The sequence below is a fragment of the Perkinsus marinus genome (assembly GCF_000006405.1).
Source record: "Perkinsus marinus ATCC 50983 genomic scaffold scf_1104296955314, whole genome shotgun sequence".
Lineage (NCBI taxonomy): Eukaryota > Perkinsozoa > Perkinsida > Perkinsidae > Perkinsus > Perkinsus marinus.
The window spans coordinates 167,457-183,289 of NW_003207807.1; the positions used below are offsets into that span (position 1 = coordinate 167,457).

General features: G+C 48.2%; 6 protein-coding genes across 6 annotated transcripts in view; 1 reads left to right on the forward strand and 5 right to left on the reverse strand.

The window, feature by feature from the left end:
* Positions 1-2,283, reverse strand: part of Pmar_PMAR024076 (amp dependent ligase/synthetase, putative) — a gene marked incomplete at both ends in the record, with an annotated part of 6,823 nt that extends 4,540 nt beyond the window's left edge. Inside the window, 11 exons of the mRNA XM_002775808.1 lie at positions 39-228; positions 293-391; positions 439-574; positions 635-798; positions 1,069-1,335; positions 1,381-1,507; positions 1,650-1,667; positions 1,747-1,853; positions 1,898-1,978; positions 2,026-2,120; positions 2,171-2,283. Coding sequence (XP_002775854.1) covers positions 39-228; positions 293-391; positions 439-574; positions 635-798; positions 1,069-1,335; positions 1,381-1,507; positions 1,650-1,667; positions 1,747-1,853; positions 1,898-1,978; positions 2,026-2,120; positions 2,171-2,283 — 1,397 coding nt within the window. The remainder of the gene's footprint in view (positions 1-38; positions 229-292; positions 392-438; positions 575-634; positions 799-1,068; positions 1,336-1,380; positions 1,508-1,649; positions 1,668-1,746; positions 1,854-1,897; positions 1,979-2,025; positions 2,121-2,170) is intronic.
* Positions 2,284-3,652: 1,369 nt separating this feature from the next.
* On the forward strand, positions 3,653-4,182 carry Pmar_PMAR024077 (hypothetical protein; the record flags this gene model as incomplete). Its single annotated transcript, XM_002775809.1, has 4 exons — positions 3,653-3,719; positions 3,766-3,811; positions 3,855-3,924; positions 3,970-4,182. 4 exons carry the CDS (start codon positions 3,653-3,655, stop codon positions 4,180-4,182), a joined length of 396 nt encoding a protein of 131 aa, XP_002775855.1.
* A 442-nt stretch (positions 4,183-4,624) lies between these two features.
* Positions 4,625-8,086, reverse strand: Pmar_PMAR024078 (hypothetical protein; the record flags this gene model as incomplete). The annotated part of the gene is made up of 17 exons (XM_002775810.1): positions 4,625-4,678; positions 4,761-4,952; positions 4,994-5,206; positions 5,256-5,586; positions 5,638-5,770; positions 5,972-6,070; positions 6,110-6,205; positions 6,319-6,400; positions 6,512-6,636; positions 6,842-6,931; positions 6,977-7,052; positions 7,097-7,211; positions 7,348-7,502; positions 7,544-7,677; positions 7,863-7,903; positions 7,947-7,990; positions 8,039-8,086. 17 exons carry the CDS (start codon positions 8,084-8,086, stop codon positions 4,625-4,627), a joined length of 2,028 nt encoding a protein of 675 aa, XP_002775856.1.
* A 191-nt stretch (positions 8,087-8,277) lies between these two features.
* Positions 8,278-12,403, reverse strand: Pmar_PMAR024079 (conserved hypothetical protein; the record flags this gene model as incomplete). The annotated part of the gene is made up of 12 exons (XM_002775811.1): positions 12,273-12,403; positions 12,128-12,226; positions 11,754-11,845; positions 11,317-11,423; positions 11,176-11,250; positions 11,050-11,130; positions 10,865-11,005; positions 10,620-10,750; positions 8,877-8,974; positions 8,621-8,782; positions 8,518-8,578; positions 8,278-8,377 (listed from the first exon to the last, which is right to left on the reverse strand). The coding sequence occupies exons 1-12, from the start codon at positions 12,305-12,307 to the stop codon at positions 8,278-8,280; spliced, it is 1,182 nt and encodes a 393-aa protein (XP_002775857.1). The 5' UTR covers positions 12,308-12,403.
* Positions 12,404-12,484: 81 nt separating this feature from the next.
* Positions 12,485-14,578, reverse strand: Pmar_PMAR024080 (CDK5, putative). Its single transcript, XM_002775812.1, has 10 exons — positions 14,486-14,578; positions 14,393-14,441; positions 14,115-14,181; positions 13,934-14,028; positions 13,815-13,891; positions 13,470-13,589; positions 13,301-13,427; positions 13,155-13,251; positions 13,014-13,106; positions 12,485-12,702 (listed from the first exon to the last, which is right to left on the reverse strand). The coding sequence occupies exons 1-10, from the start codon at positions 14,558-14,560 to the stop codon at positions 12,609-12,611; spliced, it is 894 nt and encodes a 297-aa protein (XP_002775858.1). The 5' UTR covers positions 14,561-14,578; the 3' UTR covers positions 12,485-12,608.
* Positions 14,579-14,994: 416 nt separating this feature from the next.
* Pmar_PMAR024081 (conserved hypothetical protein) overlaps positions 14,995-15,833 on the reverse strand; it is a gene marked incomplete at both ends in the record, with an annotated part of 3,481 nt that continues 2,642 nt past the window's right edge. Inside the window, 5 exons of the mRNA XM_002775813.1 lie at positions 14,995-15,039; positions 15,088-15,177; positions 15,232-15,328; positions 15,592-15,696; positions 15,744-15,797. Of these exons, the coding sequence (XP_002775859.1) occupies positions 14,995-15,039; positions 15,088-15,177; positions 15,232-15,328; positions 15,592-15,696; positions 15,744-15,797 (391 nt within the window). The remainder of the gene's footprint in view (positions 15,040-15,087; positions 15,178-15,231; positions 15,329-15,591; positions 15,697-15,743; positions 15,798-15,833) is intronic.

The window sequence follows — 15,833 nt, forward strand, 5'->3', positions numbered from 1 at the left end:
TATAATCACTTAGCAAAGAGTTTTCACACCCTTCCTACTTTGCTGGTAGCATATGAACGTTCTCAACGTCCATCATAGGTATCCTACTCCTCACTGCTGCCAACAGTCTACTACCATTGATTCTATCACAGCCATCACGATGTGTGATAAATAAATGCAGTTGGCCTTCATAATTCACCACATAACATGACCGCTCCAACTCTTCCGAGAGCTGCCCTTGAATGACATCTGACATCAAAAGTCACCCCCTCCCCCCAGAGCTCTCTTTCAAAGTCCTCCATCCCTCTATTACTTATATCATGAAACGCCCCTCCGAGCTTCACATAGTTGCCGATACGCCCGATGAACTCGACAGTCTTGTCCGGATGCACCCGCACCAAATCGTTCGTCCCTAAGCCCTCCAATATCGACCACGAGCCCTTCAGGAACTCCACCTACTATAAAACCTTATCCCGCTTCTGACAACAAACTTCTCCGCATTATTTCGCTCCGCTCGAGAATCTCCTCCTTTAGGCACATAGTAGCCGTATGGTGTCACCATATCACCACCCAGTAGAAGCTCTCCCACCAAAGCCTGCATTCATAACACTATGCCGATCCCATTTCCTCTTATACCACCTCGAATGACTACTACCTGATCCTGTCCTCTAGTGAGGACCTCATCCACATCAATAATGGCTCCCTCAGTGACTCGATATCGTGCATTTTCATAATGACATTGGCGATCTCTCGTGGCGTAGAAGCTGAGCCAATACTCGCTGGCGATGAGCAGGTCAAGTAGCGTTATTTCTTTCGCATCTGCAGCAGTGGACAACTACTCGGTGTCGACGAATCTTTAGTGGCCCTCATGGACCTCATTTGTATCTTTATTATTTGAGGTCAAGATTCCTCAACGACAGCCTCCAGTGCAGGCTAAGTCGTCTGCTTCTACGCCACGATTAGTTATTCTTATCATTGCGACTATTCTCAACCTCCACACTGTCGGCCACAACAACATTCACGTCTCAATCAAGTAATTCACAACAGGTCGCCGGTTCAATCCCGGGCCCCTCCCTTTTTTATTCATACCATTCCATTCATCTGCTAGCTCTTGAGATAGCTTCTCCCCCCACGATATGAGGACCATATCATTATCTCCGCCAAGGCGAGCCCTCTCCACCACACACTCCTTTCTTATAGTGCTCAGCACAGTGGGCACAAAACCACACACCAGCGTCCTTCTTCGCTTAGTAAGCCTAGCGTGAACGCTACTAGCGATCTCAATAAACGTAGCCAAATCCTTCTGAAGGTTATAGTCGCTTCCAGGCAGGGCTACCATAGCGCCCATGGAAAGCCCTGAGGGGTGGGTACTTCAACAGACGGGTTTGATTATGCTACTACCAATGCTAAGAATACCATAGGCTGCAGACGACCAGTGAACAAGGCCGTTATGAACTACACAGACGCTCTTCTCGGTTGGGATGAAATTCAGTACGGTATTTTTATAGTGTACTAGCTCGTGCAAGACCTGTAAAGAATCAGCTCATTCGCGTAACTCGCCACGAAATTACCATCCCATGAGTGATGATAACACACTTACTGTAGTTCATCGTAGTAGTACCTGTTGTAGGCTGGTGCCAACCATAACAACAGCTCCTCGATTAACCCACCTCCCGTAAAGTGTAATCCTAGGATCAAATCGCGGCCTCTGGGAATGGTAAAATCCCCCTTCCCTCGACCGAGTTCGATAAGCCCCTCTACTGTCACCCAGTCCCCATCCACTGCTCTATCAGCAATGACTATAACCGGCTTCAGCTCCTCCATAATGTACGTGTTGCGAGCCTCTTGCTGTGCTTTACTCGGTAAGTCAGTGCCTATAAGTACTCCCATTACCCAACCCTTGACTCACAGCTCTCACCCATAGCAGCCAGTGGTAGCCCTAGTGCAGCGCACGCGATGTACACAACGTACCAGTCTATCGTACGATCCATGTAGCATGCTAACACGTAAACAACATGCTGTAAGTAGCAGCGTATCAGCGTTCACCTGCTATAAGGCCTTGATACGTCCCCTCACGTATGCCTAGTCGCTCGCGGATTCCTCTAGCAAGATTCATCGCCTTCTCCCAGAGCTCTTCATAACTACATCGAGAGCACCTCATGGGCACCCGTCAGTCGACCAGGGTTCTCACGTTGTTGTCTTCACTGTGTCCATCCCAGTGTTGCATTCAAAGGCGGCAGTCCTTTTACCAACGTGCTGGTCCTTTGCCATGTCTCGCACGACCTCGGCGATGTTCATCGGCATGCCGGGTGAGGGGGGAGGAGGAGAAAGATTAACTCTTAAAAGTTTCTTGCTGGTTCATGCGTCGTAGTGTAGGCGTTCGGGCGCGCGCGTTTTCTTCGACTACAGTAAAGATTCGCTAATGTATGGGCCCAAGTTGGGTTATGTTTGAAGTCCTTCTTACGGGTGTGGGCGTATTCGTCTTCGGTATCACTCAGGGCATCTCAGCGGGGTATGAAGTCGCACGGCCTTTCAGAGTCTTCGGTAAAGCCAAGCACCAAAAACCTTCGCCGTGCGGGGAATCTTTCTCCCTCAGGTTTCACTGGTCTCTTAGCAGCACTAAGTTGGCGAGAACTCCGTATTGGCACCCACACCAAACGTGAGTTAACTGCATCCAACATTCTCAGTATCTCCTGGTGTTAGTCGAGCGCCACACGTGGACACTACGAGGGCGAACCAGCGAGTATTTCGATGACAGTGTTGCTGTCTCCTCCCCGACGTATTTGGTCGACAACCTTCCAGTGAGGAATTTGTCCCCCTCGTCATCAATTCTGACCTTCCCTGCAGGTCTACGTACTAGCCTTTTGCCTGCCGTTCACAACAGTAGGCGGTGGAGTGTGGCTTATGAGACGTCCAAGAGTTCTAGCTGAGTGGGCACGGCAGACCAAGATACGGTATAGGCGACTATTCATCAAGAAATGGAAAGGCGATGACAGTTGATGCCCGCCATGCTGTGTTTCTGTAACCTCATCGTGGTCGTTGTGTTCACCAACAGTCGGGAAGGATGATCCCATCACAATCTATGCACAGGAGTACAGTCGATACCTCTCGAAAAGTTCTACGCAACCATCGAATGAATAATCACACCTCCCGAGGCATCTTCGGGGCTGTCGTAGTATTCTGGCTCGTATAACGGGGGATCATGAAGTGATCACCTACCTCTATGAAATTAGCCTAGTTGATCGCTAACAACTTGGGCTGCATCCAACTGCGGGCAGCCGCGAGATGTATTCCTATCGCTACACCCACACGCAGAGCGTTTTTATCAAGATGCTTCTCAATCATCTACTGGGCTCTACTCTTGGTAAAGTTGGGCGAAGCAGAGCTTTTGCTATATACAGGTGAAAGTTTTATGATTGGACATTGTCATTGCATCTTCGGAGTCATTATCTAGCATATTCACTCAGGACACCCGCGCCTGCTGTTTCGGGGGTCCTCGAAGTGCGGCAAACGCTACGAATCTCCCCTCGACTTGCTGGCTTAGCCACTGTATTCGATAAGCTCCCCAAGGATAGTGACGGTATACTCTCAATGGTCGATACGGCTATCCTCACAGCTAGGTGCGACTCGAGAGGAGCTGCAGCGGCTCAGTCCTTCTACCCCGTCAGAAATCATGGACGCCATTTTCGGACTTTTCGACAATTACCCCAAGGACGGCAAGATATCCTACAACGAGCTCTGTAAGCTGTTCATGGCTAGGAGATTCTCAACGATCCGTTTCTCAAGGTGCATACCTTTTATTGCACGCTGAAGGCGTCACCGATGCCGAAAGGTATATTGGAGACTACCGCTGATGACCATCCCTTCCTCGTCAGATCAGAGTTCACCTTTTCCATCTGTGACGCTAATGGAGACAATAAGGTATCGAAAGAGGAGCTCTCCGAGGTGGGTTGTAGCACATATACAGAGGGCATTATACGTCCAATTCAGGTCGTGGGGACTCTCGCATACGCCAAGTCCAAGGACTGGAGCGTGGCCCAAGTGAGACGCCTCGCTATGCGGGGCATAAGCTTGGAGTTACCTCAGGCTGTTTCCTCACGCATAGTGGCGGATGCATTCGCGAATTCTGACGAGGCTGATCTCGATATTCACGCTTTCACCAAGTGGAGTCGAGGACAGTCCGAAGAGGCCTGGGTACGGTGAAGCTGATTGCATGATGATCATGTCCAGACTTGGTCAGGAATTTCACTCCCTCGTTACGGGCACTATTTAGGAGCTTTGTGCACATCTTCGATGGGTTACATGTATTATACTTTAGTGAGGAGTTGCTAGTTATTCAAGCGATAAGTCCGGGCATCGAATCGGACATGCTCTTTGCAATAGACCCGGAATTCGACTTCACACGGGTCTATCCTACAGGTCACAACAGCACACAATAAGACGACCATAGAGCTCTCGACAGTGAATAATTGGGGTATCGCTCTTGATATCTCCTCCATGTTTAGTGCACAAATTGGTGAGCAGTAGAGTTGTTCCTGCCAGGCTGGAATGATGGAGGAGAGCAGCAGGCAGGTGAACAGCTCAATCCGTTGCCGTTGAACAGATACAACGGTTTGATTCGTTTCACACAGTGCCGAGTATACGGTCAGAGGAGCCACGCCGGTTTTCTCATCTGTCTAGCGTTGTTGACCTTCTCGGACTGCAACCCAAAAAGACTATTCTCACGAAAGTCCGATCATTCATCATGACAACAACAAACTCGCATCAGCGACTCAGCTTACAGATCCACCATGTGAGCTGTTGATACTAGCACTCGCGGAGGCAGCCTTCAACAAGAGACCATCGATGTCGTTCTCATGTCCAGTCATCTTAGCTAAATTAACTAATACTTTCTTGTAAACATCCGCACCAGGTTCGCCTGCCACGCCCGGCGTCGTCGCGGTTTTGCTAGCGACCAAAGGTGTCGCAACAGCCTGTGAAAAATAGATCTCAACACATACCTATCGACACCTACTTTTTCCTCTGTGTTGTTCTCTTTGGGAACAACAGAAGCAGCTAGACGCTCTCCCTTTGACAAGCTGCTGATGAGCCCAATGATGACGTTGCTGGCCCCTGTGGCATTCTGGAGAGGCTGCCGCTGCTGGACAGCTTCTCCCACGACCACCTCGCGTCGCTCCGCCCTCAATGCCAGTACGGAGCCACTATGATTCGATGCCGTCGACAGAAACTGAACATACTGCTATTCCAAGAGTATTAATCTAATATTCCCAGTCTACGTGTGCCCTAGCTCGAACGCCGTCGCCGATCGCCGCGTTAAGGACTGGCTCTTCAACAACGCCCACAGCGGGTTGTGCACTGCGGACTAGTGTCACAGGGAGGAAGTCCGCTGCCCGATCCAGCTGATGCAGCGACGTGCTGAAACCTATCGTGATTGTCTTTCTGGCGGTGAGGACGCACCCCGAAGAAATGATGAGCAGCGCGACCATACACACGAGCACCCAGATGGCTGGTCGCAAGCCAGCAAGAAGCTGCCTAGGTTCATTCAAGACTTGGGCGGCGAATGCCAATACGCCCTTAACCGAAGCGCTCAGAAAGGCCTCGAATGATCTGATAGAAACCCCAAACCACCACCACGAGGAGGAGCCTTCATCAGCCTACTGGTCTCCTGTACGTCGGACAAGGCCTTGCCTTTCTATGTTCATAGAGGCAGCTTTAGCGTTGAATATGTCCGTGGTAGTTAGCGACAGAGGAGTGGGAGAGGGAGATGCTCCTCTAGACCGTAGTTGAGGACCTGCCTAGACAACAGTCTCTCATCGATGCAAGTGTCGACTCATACTGGGCGAGGCGCTGCCAGTACCCCCGTCCGAGCCACCGAATCTCGTTGCTGTTGTTGCTGCGACAATACTGACACGGCCCGAGACGTCCCAATAACATCAGCTATGGGGACCGTCTTACGATGTAGACGATGGGCATGTTGTCGCTGGCGCAGTACCGTCTATTATTCGACGGGCAGTGGAGTCCAGGAACTCTTTGATGCGGTTCTTGGTCGTTGCTGATATCAACGATTCATCATCGGAGTCATCAGGACGGTCTAAACAGAGGGCTATTTCCCTAGGATAATTCCGGCTACCCTGACGTCTCCTCTCTCCCAGAGTAGCTCTTTGGGTGATGACCTCCCTCATCGCAGCTGTAGCCGCTGCTGCTGTAGACTTGCCCTTAGTGGTGCCTGATATTGTCGAGCCTGTAGACTCGGGCGTAGTTCTCGACCTGGTCCTGCTCCTCTCCCTCACCATTCCAGCCTAGCAGCAACCACTAGTCATCTTCCTCGTGCCGACCTACCGCCTGCGCCAATACAGCATGAAGTTTTGAATGCTCCCCCCAGTTGTCCTCGAAGCACTTCTGGTTGCAGAAAAATGCAGTCCTGCCAAATGAGGCTGAGCACTTAGGGCAGCACAGTTTGGACTCAGTCCATCGTCCGCAGCCCTAAGCCAGCTCAACTGCTACAGGGCACCGAATAGGCAACCTGCCCTACTTGGCATGATACGTGATTTTTCGACACCGAATCTCCTTCATCGCCGCTTCCCTTCCCACTCCCTGGTCGTTCTGTCATGGTGATTCTCCTGCGCGACCTCAGCAGCCCATATTGACAACGAAAAACTGATGTGAAATAGAAAGTCACGACAAATTCGGAAAGACAGTGGGAGAAACGACAAATGTATTTCAAAGCCTTAGGCATAATGGCGTTTCATCTGCCAACCTTACCACGCCTGACAATGAAAAACAATAGGTACCAAAATTGGGGCGATTCGCCTCCCAGGAAATCAGAAAATAAGTCATACCAAGTGTAATAAAATCGACTTACGATGTGTCAGAACGGGATTGGCCGTAATCGCCTGCAGCTGTGCCATGGCACGATTGATGTCACTCTGGCATTTGTCAAGGTACTTGTCTCCTGACCGAAAGTCCTTCAATACCATAGACCAACGGCAGTGCTTACTCAATACGACCCTCAGTGTGTTGATATCAGCTGGTAAGAGGTTGCCAGATCCTTCAGCAGCCAGGCGTTGGATACACTGCAATGCATCAAGTACTGTCAGATAGACTCCGAACAGCTTACATCGATAGCAGTCTGCACTTCCTGTACAGTGGCCTCAGTGGTTGACATAAGCGGTAGACCGATCTTAGTAAGAACGCTGTTTATACACGTCACATCAGCGATGTCCGCTTTCGTTCTGAACAAGGAATAGTCTACTACTATCATGGAATGAAGATCCCCAATAAAAATGACGTTCGACTGAGAGGAGTTTTATACTGCTACGGTATTGCACGTGTTCGGTATGGCATGCAGTGGCCCCTTTGTTGCCATACTCATTCTCGCAAGCGGTGATGGTCGCGGCTGCAGCGTCACCGTCAGCCTTGGCTGCATAAGCGTCCATCACAGCGATATTGAGCAGCTCGTTGATGATGTCCTCCATGCTCGAATGATAGACATCCTCTCGGTCGGGCATAACCCGAGTGGCATACTGAGACGACGATGAGCGCATTCAACTGTGAGACGACTTACTTCTCTGCAGTTGTCAACGAACTCCTCCTCACCCAGACCGTTGCCGAACATCTTCTCCACTTCCTCCTTCGAGTAGAGCACCCTCAAGTGCTCAGCTTCGATCCACTGCATCAGCGCCTTCTGTGTTGACAAATCTGTGTGGGGTGTCCGAGTGAGCAACATTATTCTCATCCTACCTCTAACGCTTTTTCCTATATACCTGTCTCCGCCCAAAGCCTTCAACTTATATTCCATCACCTGAGGGCTCAGTGTTTCAGAGTCACCAATCGAATCAGTGATGAATATGTGAGCGACTCTACTGAAGCTGTCATCCGCTCACTCGCACTGAATCTCTGTTTTTTTACTTGAGAGGATGCTGCCCTGAGAGAATCCAATACAGATGCCAAAGAAACGCAACGGTCACCTGTTGGAGTCCTCCGAACTCTTCTCGCTTCGTGTTTCTCGCTTCTGAAGCAGACCAAGCATAGACTACCCTCAGTAATAGTAGCTTTTTACTTCTTTTGCAGGAGAAGTACGACGACTGGTAGGCTTCCATTGAGTCATGACGACACAAAACACAACTGTACAAATCTGTATGTATACCAAATACATAAGAACTAACGACAGCATCGCTCGAGTCGTTACCGGAAAGACTCGCAGCAGCAACACCCCATTTTTGGTACTCACTAACTTATGATGGCAATATTGTGTGACGCAAACCAGAGATGTGCTGAAACTTTTCGAGAAACACAGTGTCATGCAGGGCCATATTTTCGCTCGTCTTCTCTGGCCTTCACAAAGAGATCGTAAAAGCCCATTACACGTTGGTTAATTCGGCCCGATCGCTCGAATGCCCTGAATGACACGATCATAGGAGTGACGAGAATGCAAAGCTTGGTATCATGGAAATAAGGGCAGCGAACACTCCCGTACCATACTGTAGTTCGCAAACTAATGTGTGCTTGAGAAGGGTTCGCTACGAGTCGCATTCCCACCTTTTAAACCGATGAAGATCGCGTAGCTGCAGGCTGATACCTCTCCTCTCAAACAGTACGGCTGACAAGTAATCTACCAACCCAAACGCTGGGCGAAGGCTACCTAGTCGCTTCCAAGCATTAAGGTCGTCGATTGATGCTTTAGCGAATATCTCCGCAAGCTCGACTCCCGTCTCGGCCTTCATGTTGAGACCCCTTTTATCAACGAAGTGAATGAGCTGGTAAATCACTCGAGGATCTAATGCATCCAGGGCAGTCGCAGCTCCTGAGCGAGAAAAGGTGATTTAAAAGACAAGCGGCTTGTCACAAACCAACGACGACGTCGATTGTGGTGCACCCAAAATCGTTCATTCACTCACTCGCGATGCTAAGGCACATGAACTGATTAAATGCAATATCCAACCGCAGTCGGCGGCTCTGCTCTTGGAGGAACTCGATCCATTCTCGTTTGATGTGCCTAATAAGCCAGCAAGTTTCAGGGAAGTGCTCAGTCGAACTGAGAGAAATCGAGCAATCTTCAATGATAAATTCGGAAATGGAAGTGCTAGGCGGCACCATTCCCCACACTGTGAGACCCACAGCTCAATCCTGTTAGCAATCGACGATCGCTCGATACCCAGGATGAGTCTCGATGGAAAAGGCGACTTGTATCCGCGAGAAGCACACACCGATCGAGAATCATTCAATGAGGGCACAGTGTAGTGTTTGCAAGCGCGACACACGGAGAAAGATTCTCCGAGAAACCGAATTCACATTACGTTATAACCCATGTAGTGGCAGAGTAGCACAATGTCCCCAGCTATAACTGATGAGGAGCGACGACCCTCGAGGAGCTATTATCCTCGCTGACGGCTGCCAGTGCTTCCATCACGGAAGCTCCATCAGTCCAGCTCATCGCCTAACTCCGTTGATATACGCAAGCTTCTCATTTCTTTTCATATCCTTGTTTGAAGCCGTCCCATACCACCGATAGCATCCAACCTCAGAGGTCAACCTTGTTGTGGGATGGAGGTTCCTTCCATCCACCTCCTCTATCTCACTTTATGCAATTAGAACAGTGTTCTAATTGCAGCAGCATAAGGGCAGCGGCAGTGATAACGGGACGTCAGAGGCAATAGCAGTAGCAACAGCAACAACCGCCAGAGAATAATGGAATTTGAGCAAGCATTGTGGCTTGATTTGTCTCCATTTCTAGTTGTTCACGTCTGTTTAAGTCGATTATATTTTGACGGAGAATATGAGACATGGAGGTAGCAGCGAGGTAGAGTGTTCATACTGGTGTCACCGGTATGTAACACATCAGAAGGCACTGCTTTGCGACCGATTCTGGCTCTCCCGACGTAGTGAAAACACTAAACCCTGATTCGTATTCGTAAATATATCGTCTAATATAATTCACTTGGCATACTAAAGTTCACAACTGATTTCAACGATCTCAGTCATCTCACCACAAACGAATTAGAGTAGAGGTCTTCACGTAACGTGAATCGCGTTAGTTGAGCGCTTTTTCATCCTCATGAGCGGTGCTCTAGATGACGCTAGCAGCGTCACGCTAAGGACGACCTTTTTCTTCCTTGCCAGAAACTTGCGCGTGGATCTTAGTCAAGAGACCTGGGTCTTCGTTGGACACTGGGTAACAATGGTGCTGTGATGAGGCGTAACACGAGTGGTAGTGGTTTATCAGACATGTCCCTAGCATGTCCCTGTCTACCATTAAAGAATGTAATCCTAGTGAAGACATGCTGAAAGTATCTTCTCTAGAGAGAGATACTGAGTTGAAGTTCCTAGAGGAAAATCTCATTTAGAAACTTCAACTGGGCTCTTCGTCAAGAATCCCGACAAAAAGTCTCAACGCCGTTATACTTGTTGAGAACCAACCAGCGTATTCAACTATACAGTCGCCAGGATGGTGCTTGGACGGACCCAAAATGACTTCAGAGGTGGAGAAGTCGGACTTCTCCACTTTGAGAGGAATCCATAGATAGAGGTTGTAGCAACTCACACATATCGGTAGGAAAACAATGGAAATTCGAGGGAAACGTAACACAGGTGACCCTCAACCCAAATGAACAAGCTCCGCCCGGCATGAACCATCCCATTACGCTCTGTGCGATGCGGCTATGATGACCGTAGACAGCCACAGAGCCGTGAGCTCCTGGCTCGTGAATGCAAATTCACCTCCCTCGACAGCCGCCCGTATGGTGTCGCTCAGTTGAGTGAAGAGTCCCAGATCCTGATCAGAATGTGCAACTTGAGGGTTCCAGGTAGACACGAAAACTACTCTCCGCCAAGGACCGAATGGAACGACAAATGATGGCTATTTCCTTTCTCGTGAATTCGAGCCTACCTTAGAGAATAGTTCAGCGGCCGCTTTCATCAGTGTCGAAGAGCTATGACTCTCACTAATATAGGCTCCTTCAACCTTCTCACTTTCGCCATGAGATGGCCCACTATGCACTACTATCAACCGTCGAAGGCACTGAAGTTCCTAATCATGACCTGCTCCACACTATCTCGGAAAGTTGTCCTCACCTCAACCCCTGGAGGGGATTGATTCTCCATCTTGGCGATCTCCGCCCGTCTAGCGTAACTCCAGGCAAGATGAGCAGCATCCTACCACCACTGAGAATGCAACCATCCGAGAACTATCTCCTCTACCAGCTTGCTGAGCTCCTCAGGCTCTATCTTCTGCAACCAAAGTCTCAACTTCTCGTTGAAATTATCGTCGAGGACCTGAGAGCTCAGATTGAACACCAAGAGCAGTAGAGTCGCCAGAGACAGTCACGATTAGGTCGTCACCTTAGCCTTGGCAAGGGCCCAGGATATAAGGCAGACTTGTCGCGGCTGCAATGCTGAAAGTTGGGCCGTTACGAACGGTACCAATTGCCAAACTGTTGCCGAAGCGCCTGATGTAAAAGCACAGTGGCACCACGAGTTGTGGCCTACAACGCTAGGAAGTCTACCAGTCAGACGTAACCTATCAACTACCATAAAAGACAGCCCATGGGAATGCCTACACTTTCACATCCTCAACCAGTTCAATCATGGCCCGACAACATTAAAGAAAATCGATTTCTAATGCAAACGAGCAGAAATGAAGTTCTCACACATGCATAGGTAGCAGTAACCCAGCATTTTCCAACGGGATATCGAGTATATTCTACTCGGCGCCATATAGGCGGCTATACGCGTACGAGGCATTCAATCTTGTTATCAGCTTAACGGCCGGATGCTACCAATGACTGCCAGCCTATGCAACATGAGATGAATTGAAGCCTTGCCGAACACTTCCCGTTGAGAGACCACCTTCGCCATGAAATCTCGATACCTAAATTATATACAGTAAACATAGCTCCAGCCTTCGCGTACTAATGATCGAGCAATGCCAATGCACAGGTAGTCAGGGCATGAGCTACTCCCGATCTGAAATTTCTGAACTCACTATGCAATGGAAAATCTCCATCTCGACGAGGTATAACAGCACACTTCACAAGGATTAGATGTGACAATCAATTTTACGATAACCCATAGCTCAACCATTCTCATGATATCCATAAACACTTCAATTCAAATTGCTGGAGGAACGGGTGAGAACAGACCAGCTACTTACACTTGATGATTCCGTCCAGAGCCTTTTCGAGTAGTGAGCAGCGTCAACGCAGCCAGCCAGTCTCTTTTCCCAAAGCTCCCTGCATTATCCAGAGCATACCTATCACAAAGGCCTCCCATTATAGCAAGAACACAAAAAGGCTCACGTCATCAATGGAGTTGCTTCTCGGAATTTCTCCATTGATTTAGCATGAGGTGTATCCGCATCCCATAGCAGTACCCGGGAGAAATACCTTCTTCCCGTCCTCAACACTGCTGACCGGTTACCACATATAAACATACTACAACCACCCACGACCTAACCTAACTCTCTACCATGAATTGGTCATCTCGAATAACGCAAAACCTCTAGGCCGCTGTAGAAGCGCATCAGACAAACCTCTTCTGATCCACTATATAGTACGCATATCAATTACTACTCCCAACTGCGTGTAACAACCGCAGTCTCCAAACTAAGGTCTTTCTTAACACGCAGCAATCCTTTATCTAGTCAGCTTCTTCACATGGTCCGGCAGATCGTTGAAATATGGATGCTCCAGAGCCTGCTTTCCCGTAATGCGCTTACTTGGATCGTACCTCGGATAATAAACATAAGTTAGTACCGAATGCCCATTGGGTGCATGAATACAATACTCAGAAATATCGATGCTCAGAAAAACTACATATCTTCAAATGAGAATACGAATGTGAGACTCACCTCATCCGCTAAAATATCATAAAATGCGCAAAATCGCAGAAAATGCAAAAATTTACCATTCCATGAATTGAAAAATTATACACTTGCTCAGACTATTTCATACGGCCACAGTGTGAAAAACACTGAGAGATGCCAAAATATTGACAAAAACAGGCCCAGGCGACCAAGGAACTATTGAGAACCCTCTCACTTCAGAAGTCGCGAGAGGAGATCAACTCCATCCGGAGAAAGACTAGGAACGATTTGGGACCACGGCAAGGCCTTATACTGGGGAAAATCAGCCCTGAGGAAAAGCAAGATTAGCAAAATCACAAGATTCAACAACACCTACTTCCACTCTGGCAACTCCGTAACTGACGGCCACTCCTCTACACTTGGAGTTCCTAATGTCTTGAAAATCCTCTGCAACTGATCTTCGTCCGAGGATCCTGAGGATCACGCACTATGAAGATTCTCACCAGCCCGAATCAACCCCACCCGGAAAGAGCGGCCTGCCGTTAACCATCTCCGCAAAGATGCACCCAACGCTCCAAATATCAACAGGAGTTGAGTACTTTCTCGACCCCATCAGCACATCAGGAGCCCTATACCACAGCGTAACCACCTATACCGTACCATAATACACTGCGAAAGTCGGTGACAGTACCTCGTGAGTATAACTTCTCACTGGAATGCCGAAAGCTCTGGCAAGTCCAAAATCGCCCAGCTTTAGCGCTCCATCATTGCTTATAAGAAGATTCTGCGGCTTCAAATCGCGATGCAAAATCTGCTCGATAAACTCTAGTCAATAGGGACTCAATAGCTAGTATGAAAAATTGAGCAGAAAAATCGGGAAAAAAATGTAAATTAGTGATAAATTCTCAACGATGCATGTGAACTGTAAAAAGGACAAGACCATGAACGGCATTGAATGGCTTTCCACAAGTGCTATCTTATCGATTAACCCAGTCGCTCTAGATTGTTGCCGAGGACCAGCTTCCTGCTATACTACCCTATGCTGATGGCAATGAGCAACCCCACTCAGAAGCTGATACAGGAAGGACTTCGTAGTAGCCGGGTCGAGACCATCTGCCCACCACCGTTAGATGCTGTAACATACGTGACTATTACGATGACCACAGCTGTCCATGAGTTTCTTCAAGTCTTGGTCCAGAAACTCGAACACGAGCGTTAGCTTACGCTCAGTATGAATAACGTCACATAACCTAACACAACATCAACTTCTACTGAACACTGGCAAATTCCATAGACTGCGTCGCCCAAATTCGGGGGCTTCCCCTACCATAATTACCGCACAATATTAGGATGTCTCAACTCCTTGAGAAGAGATATCTCACGAATCGCTGTAGACGGTATGCCTGATCACAACAACGAAGAAAGTGTCCTATACCCACAACCCGATACTGGAATATATATTCTCTTTCCTCAGCTGAGTTCTGAAGTTTTCCCACTGATTATAGGAGACTATACACGAAATAGGGTAGAAGTGTACAGAAACACCCGCAAAATTTCCTCAAAATTTTCATACAGTCACCGACACATGTGCATATTTTGCCACACTGCTCTCACCCTCGTCTTCGGCCTCCAACCTAATTGTCTTCAATGCGAACAGGTTACCCTACAACAAGTCATTGCCATCACCACATTTCCACTCAAGAGTACTTGAGCGTTTCTCGCCTTATACACGATTCCATACGTGCCTTCGCCTATTTTCTCAAGTCGCTGGTACTGATCCATAGAGAGTTAATAACAAACTCACTTAAAACTGCACTGAGAAATACACACAGAAACGACCCTACCACACCATTTTCAAATCAGAGACGAAACTATTATGAACCTCAATTACTCTAGCCAGAGAAATCTAATCTCACGTGCCTCATCAGAGCACAACATCAGAAAACATGTCTTGGCCACAGTTACCCCGCAGAAACTACCTGATGATATTTTTTCTCACAAAAAATGACGCCACTGAACGAGACAGGCTTTGCTTCAACGTAGTTGTGCCACTACCAGTTGGTAAGAATACAAAGTAACAAATTATACCAGGAACCTCACGCCCACATCGATAGAGCAATCTTCATCATCGTAAAGGTTAATGAAACCACTGATAGCTACCTCTAAAAACCGCTACACGACGGAAACGACTTCGCATCAGCACCAACTCGTGCTGCTCAACTCTTGCTGCCCTTCTGTGACTCTATGTGCTGTATTATCACCTACAATGGAGCCGTACTATTCAAGAAAACTTCATCGGGATTTGCTACTTTCTGCGCGTTTTCGATTCTCTGCTGTAGATAAGGGCTGCCAGCGGCTGCTCCCGTCGGGCCATTCATGTCATACAACTTTTTATAATGCTGAAAATGTAAGCTACATCCCAACGGTTTAACCCGGGTAAAACAGACACTTACCTCTGCAATTTCCTGTCTAGTCACCGCATTCTGTGCAGTTGCGTCAAATCCCAGTATCTTATAGGCCTCTTCCAGTGGCATCTGCCGCCGAAGTGTCCTGATAATAAAAAATAGCAAAGTTAATAATTCCTATCGGGGTCCGAGACTACAGTAAATATACCCTACCAGATTGTTCAGAGCAAATTAAGTATACTTTCACCTAAATGTTGCAAAGTTTACGTAAACTACCAAGTTTCAACTTTCAAGAAAAGTCAACTATTTTCACCCACGCCGCACTGACATGGGTAAATCTATGTTCATGCGTCCATAACGGGTGATATATGGCATTATAATGGATAACTAACAACTACTCCTACCAACCTTGTCGCTGCTTGAGTAGCTCCCTTCTGAGCAGCCTCCTGAAAGGCCTGTACGAAAGCCCGTCCTATCGCGCTTCCTGCTACCAGGGCAACTTGGGCCAGTATCCTAAGCACAGTCACTATGTTCTATAAGAGAGACTATGAAATTACTACCTTGCGAACGGACCTAGAGCCATGGTAAAAACAACAAGAGTCAAAAAGGTACTACTACAAACAAAAAGTGATTTCTATTTAGCGCGCGCC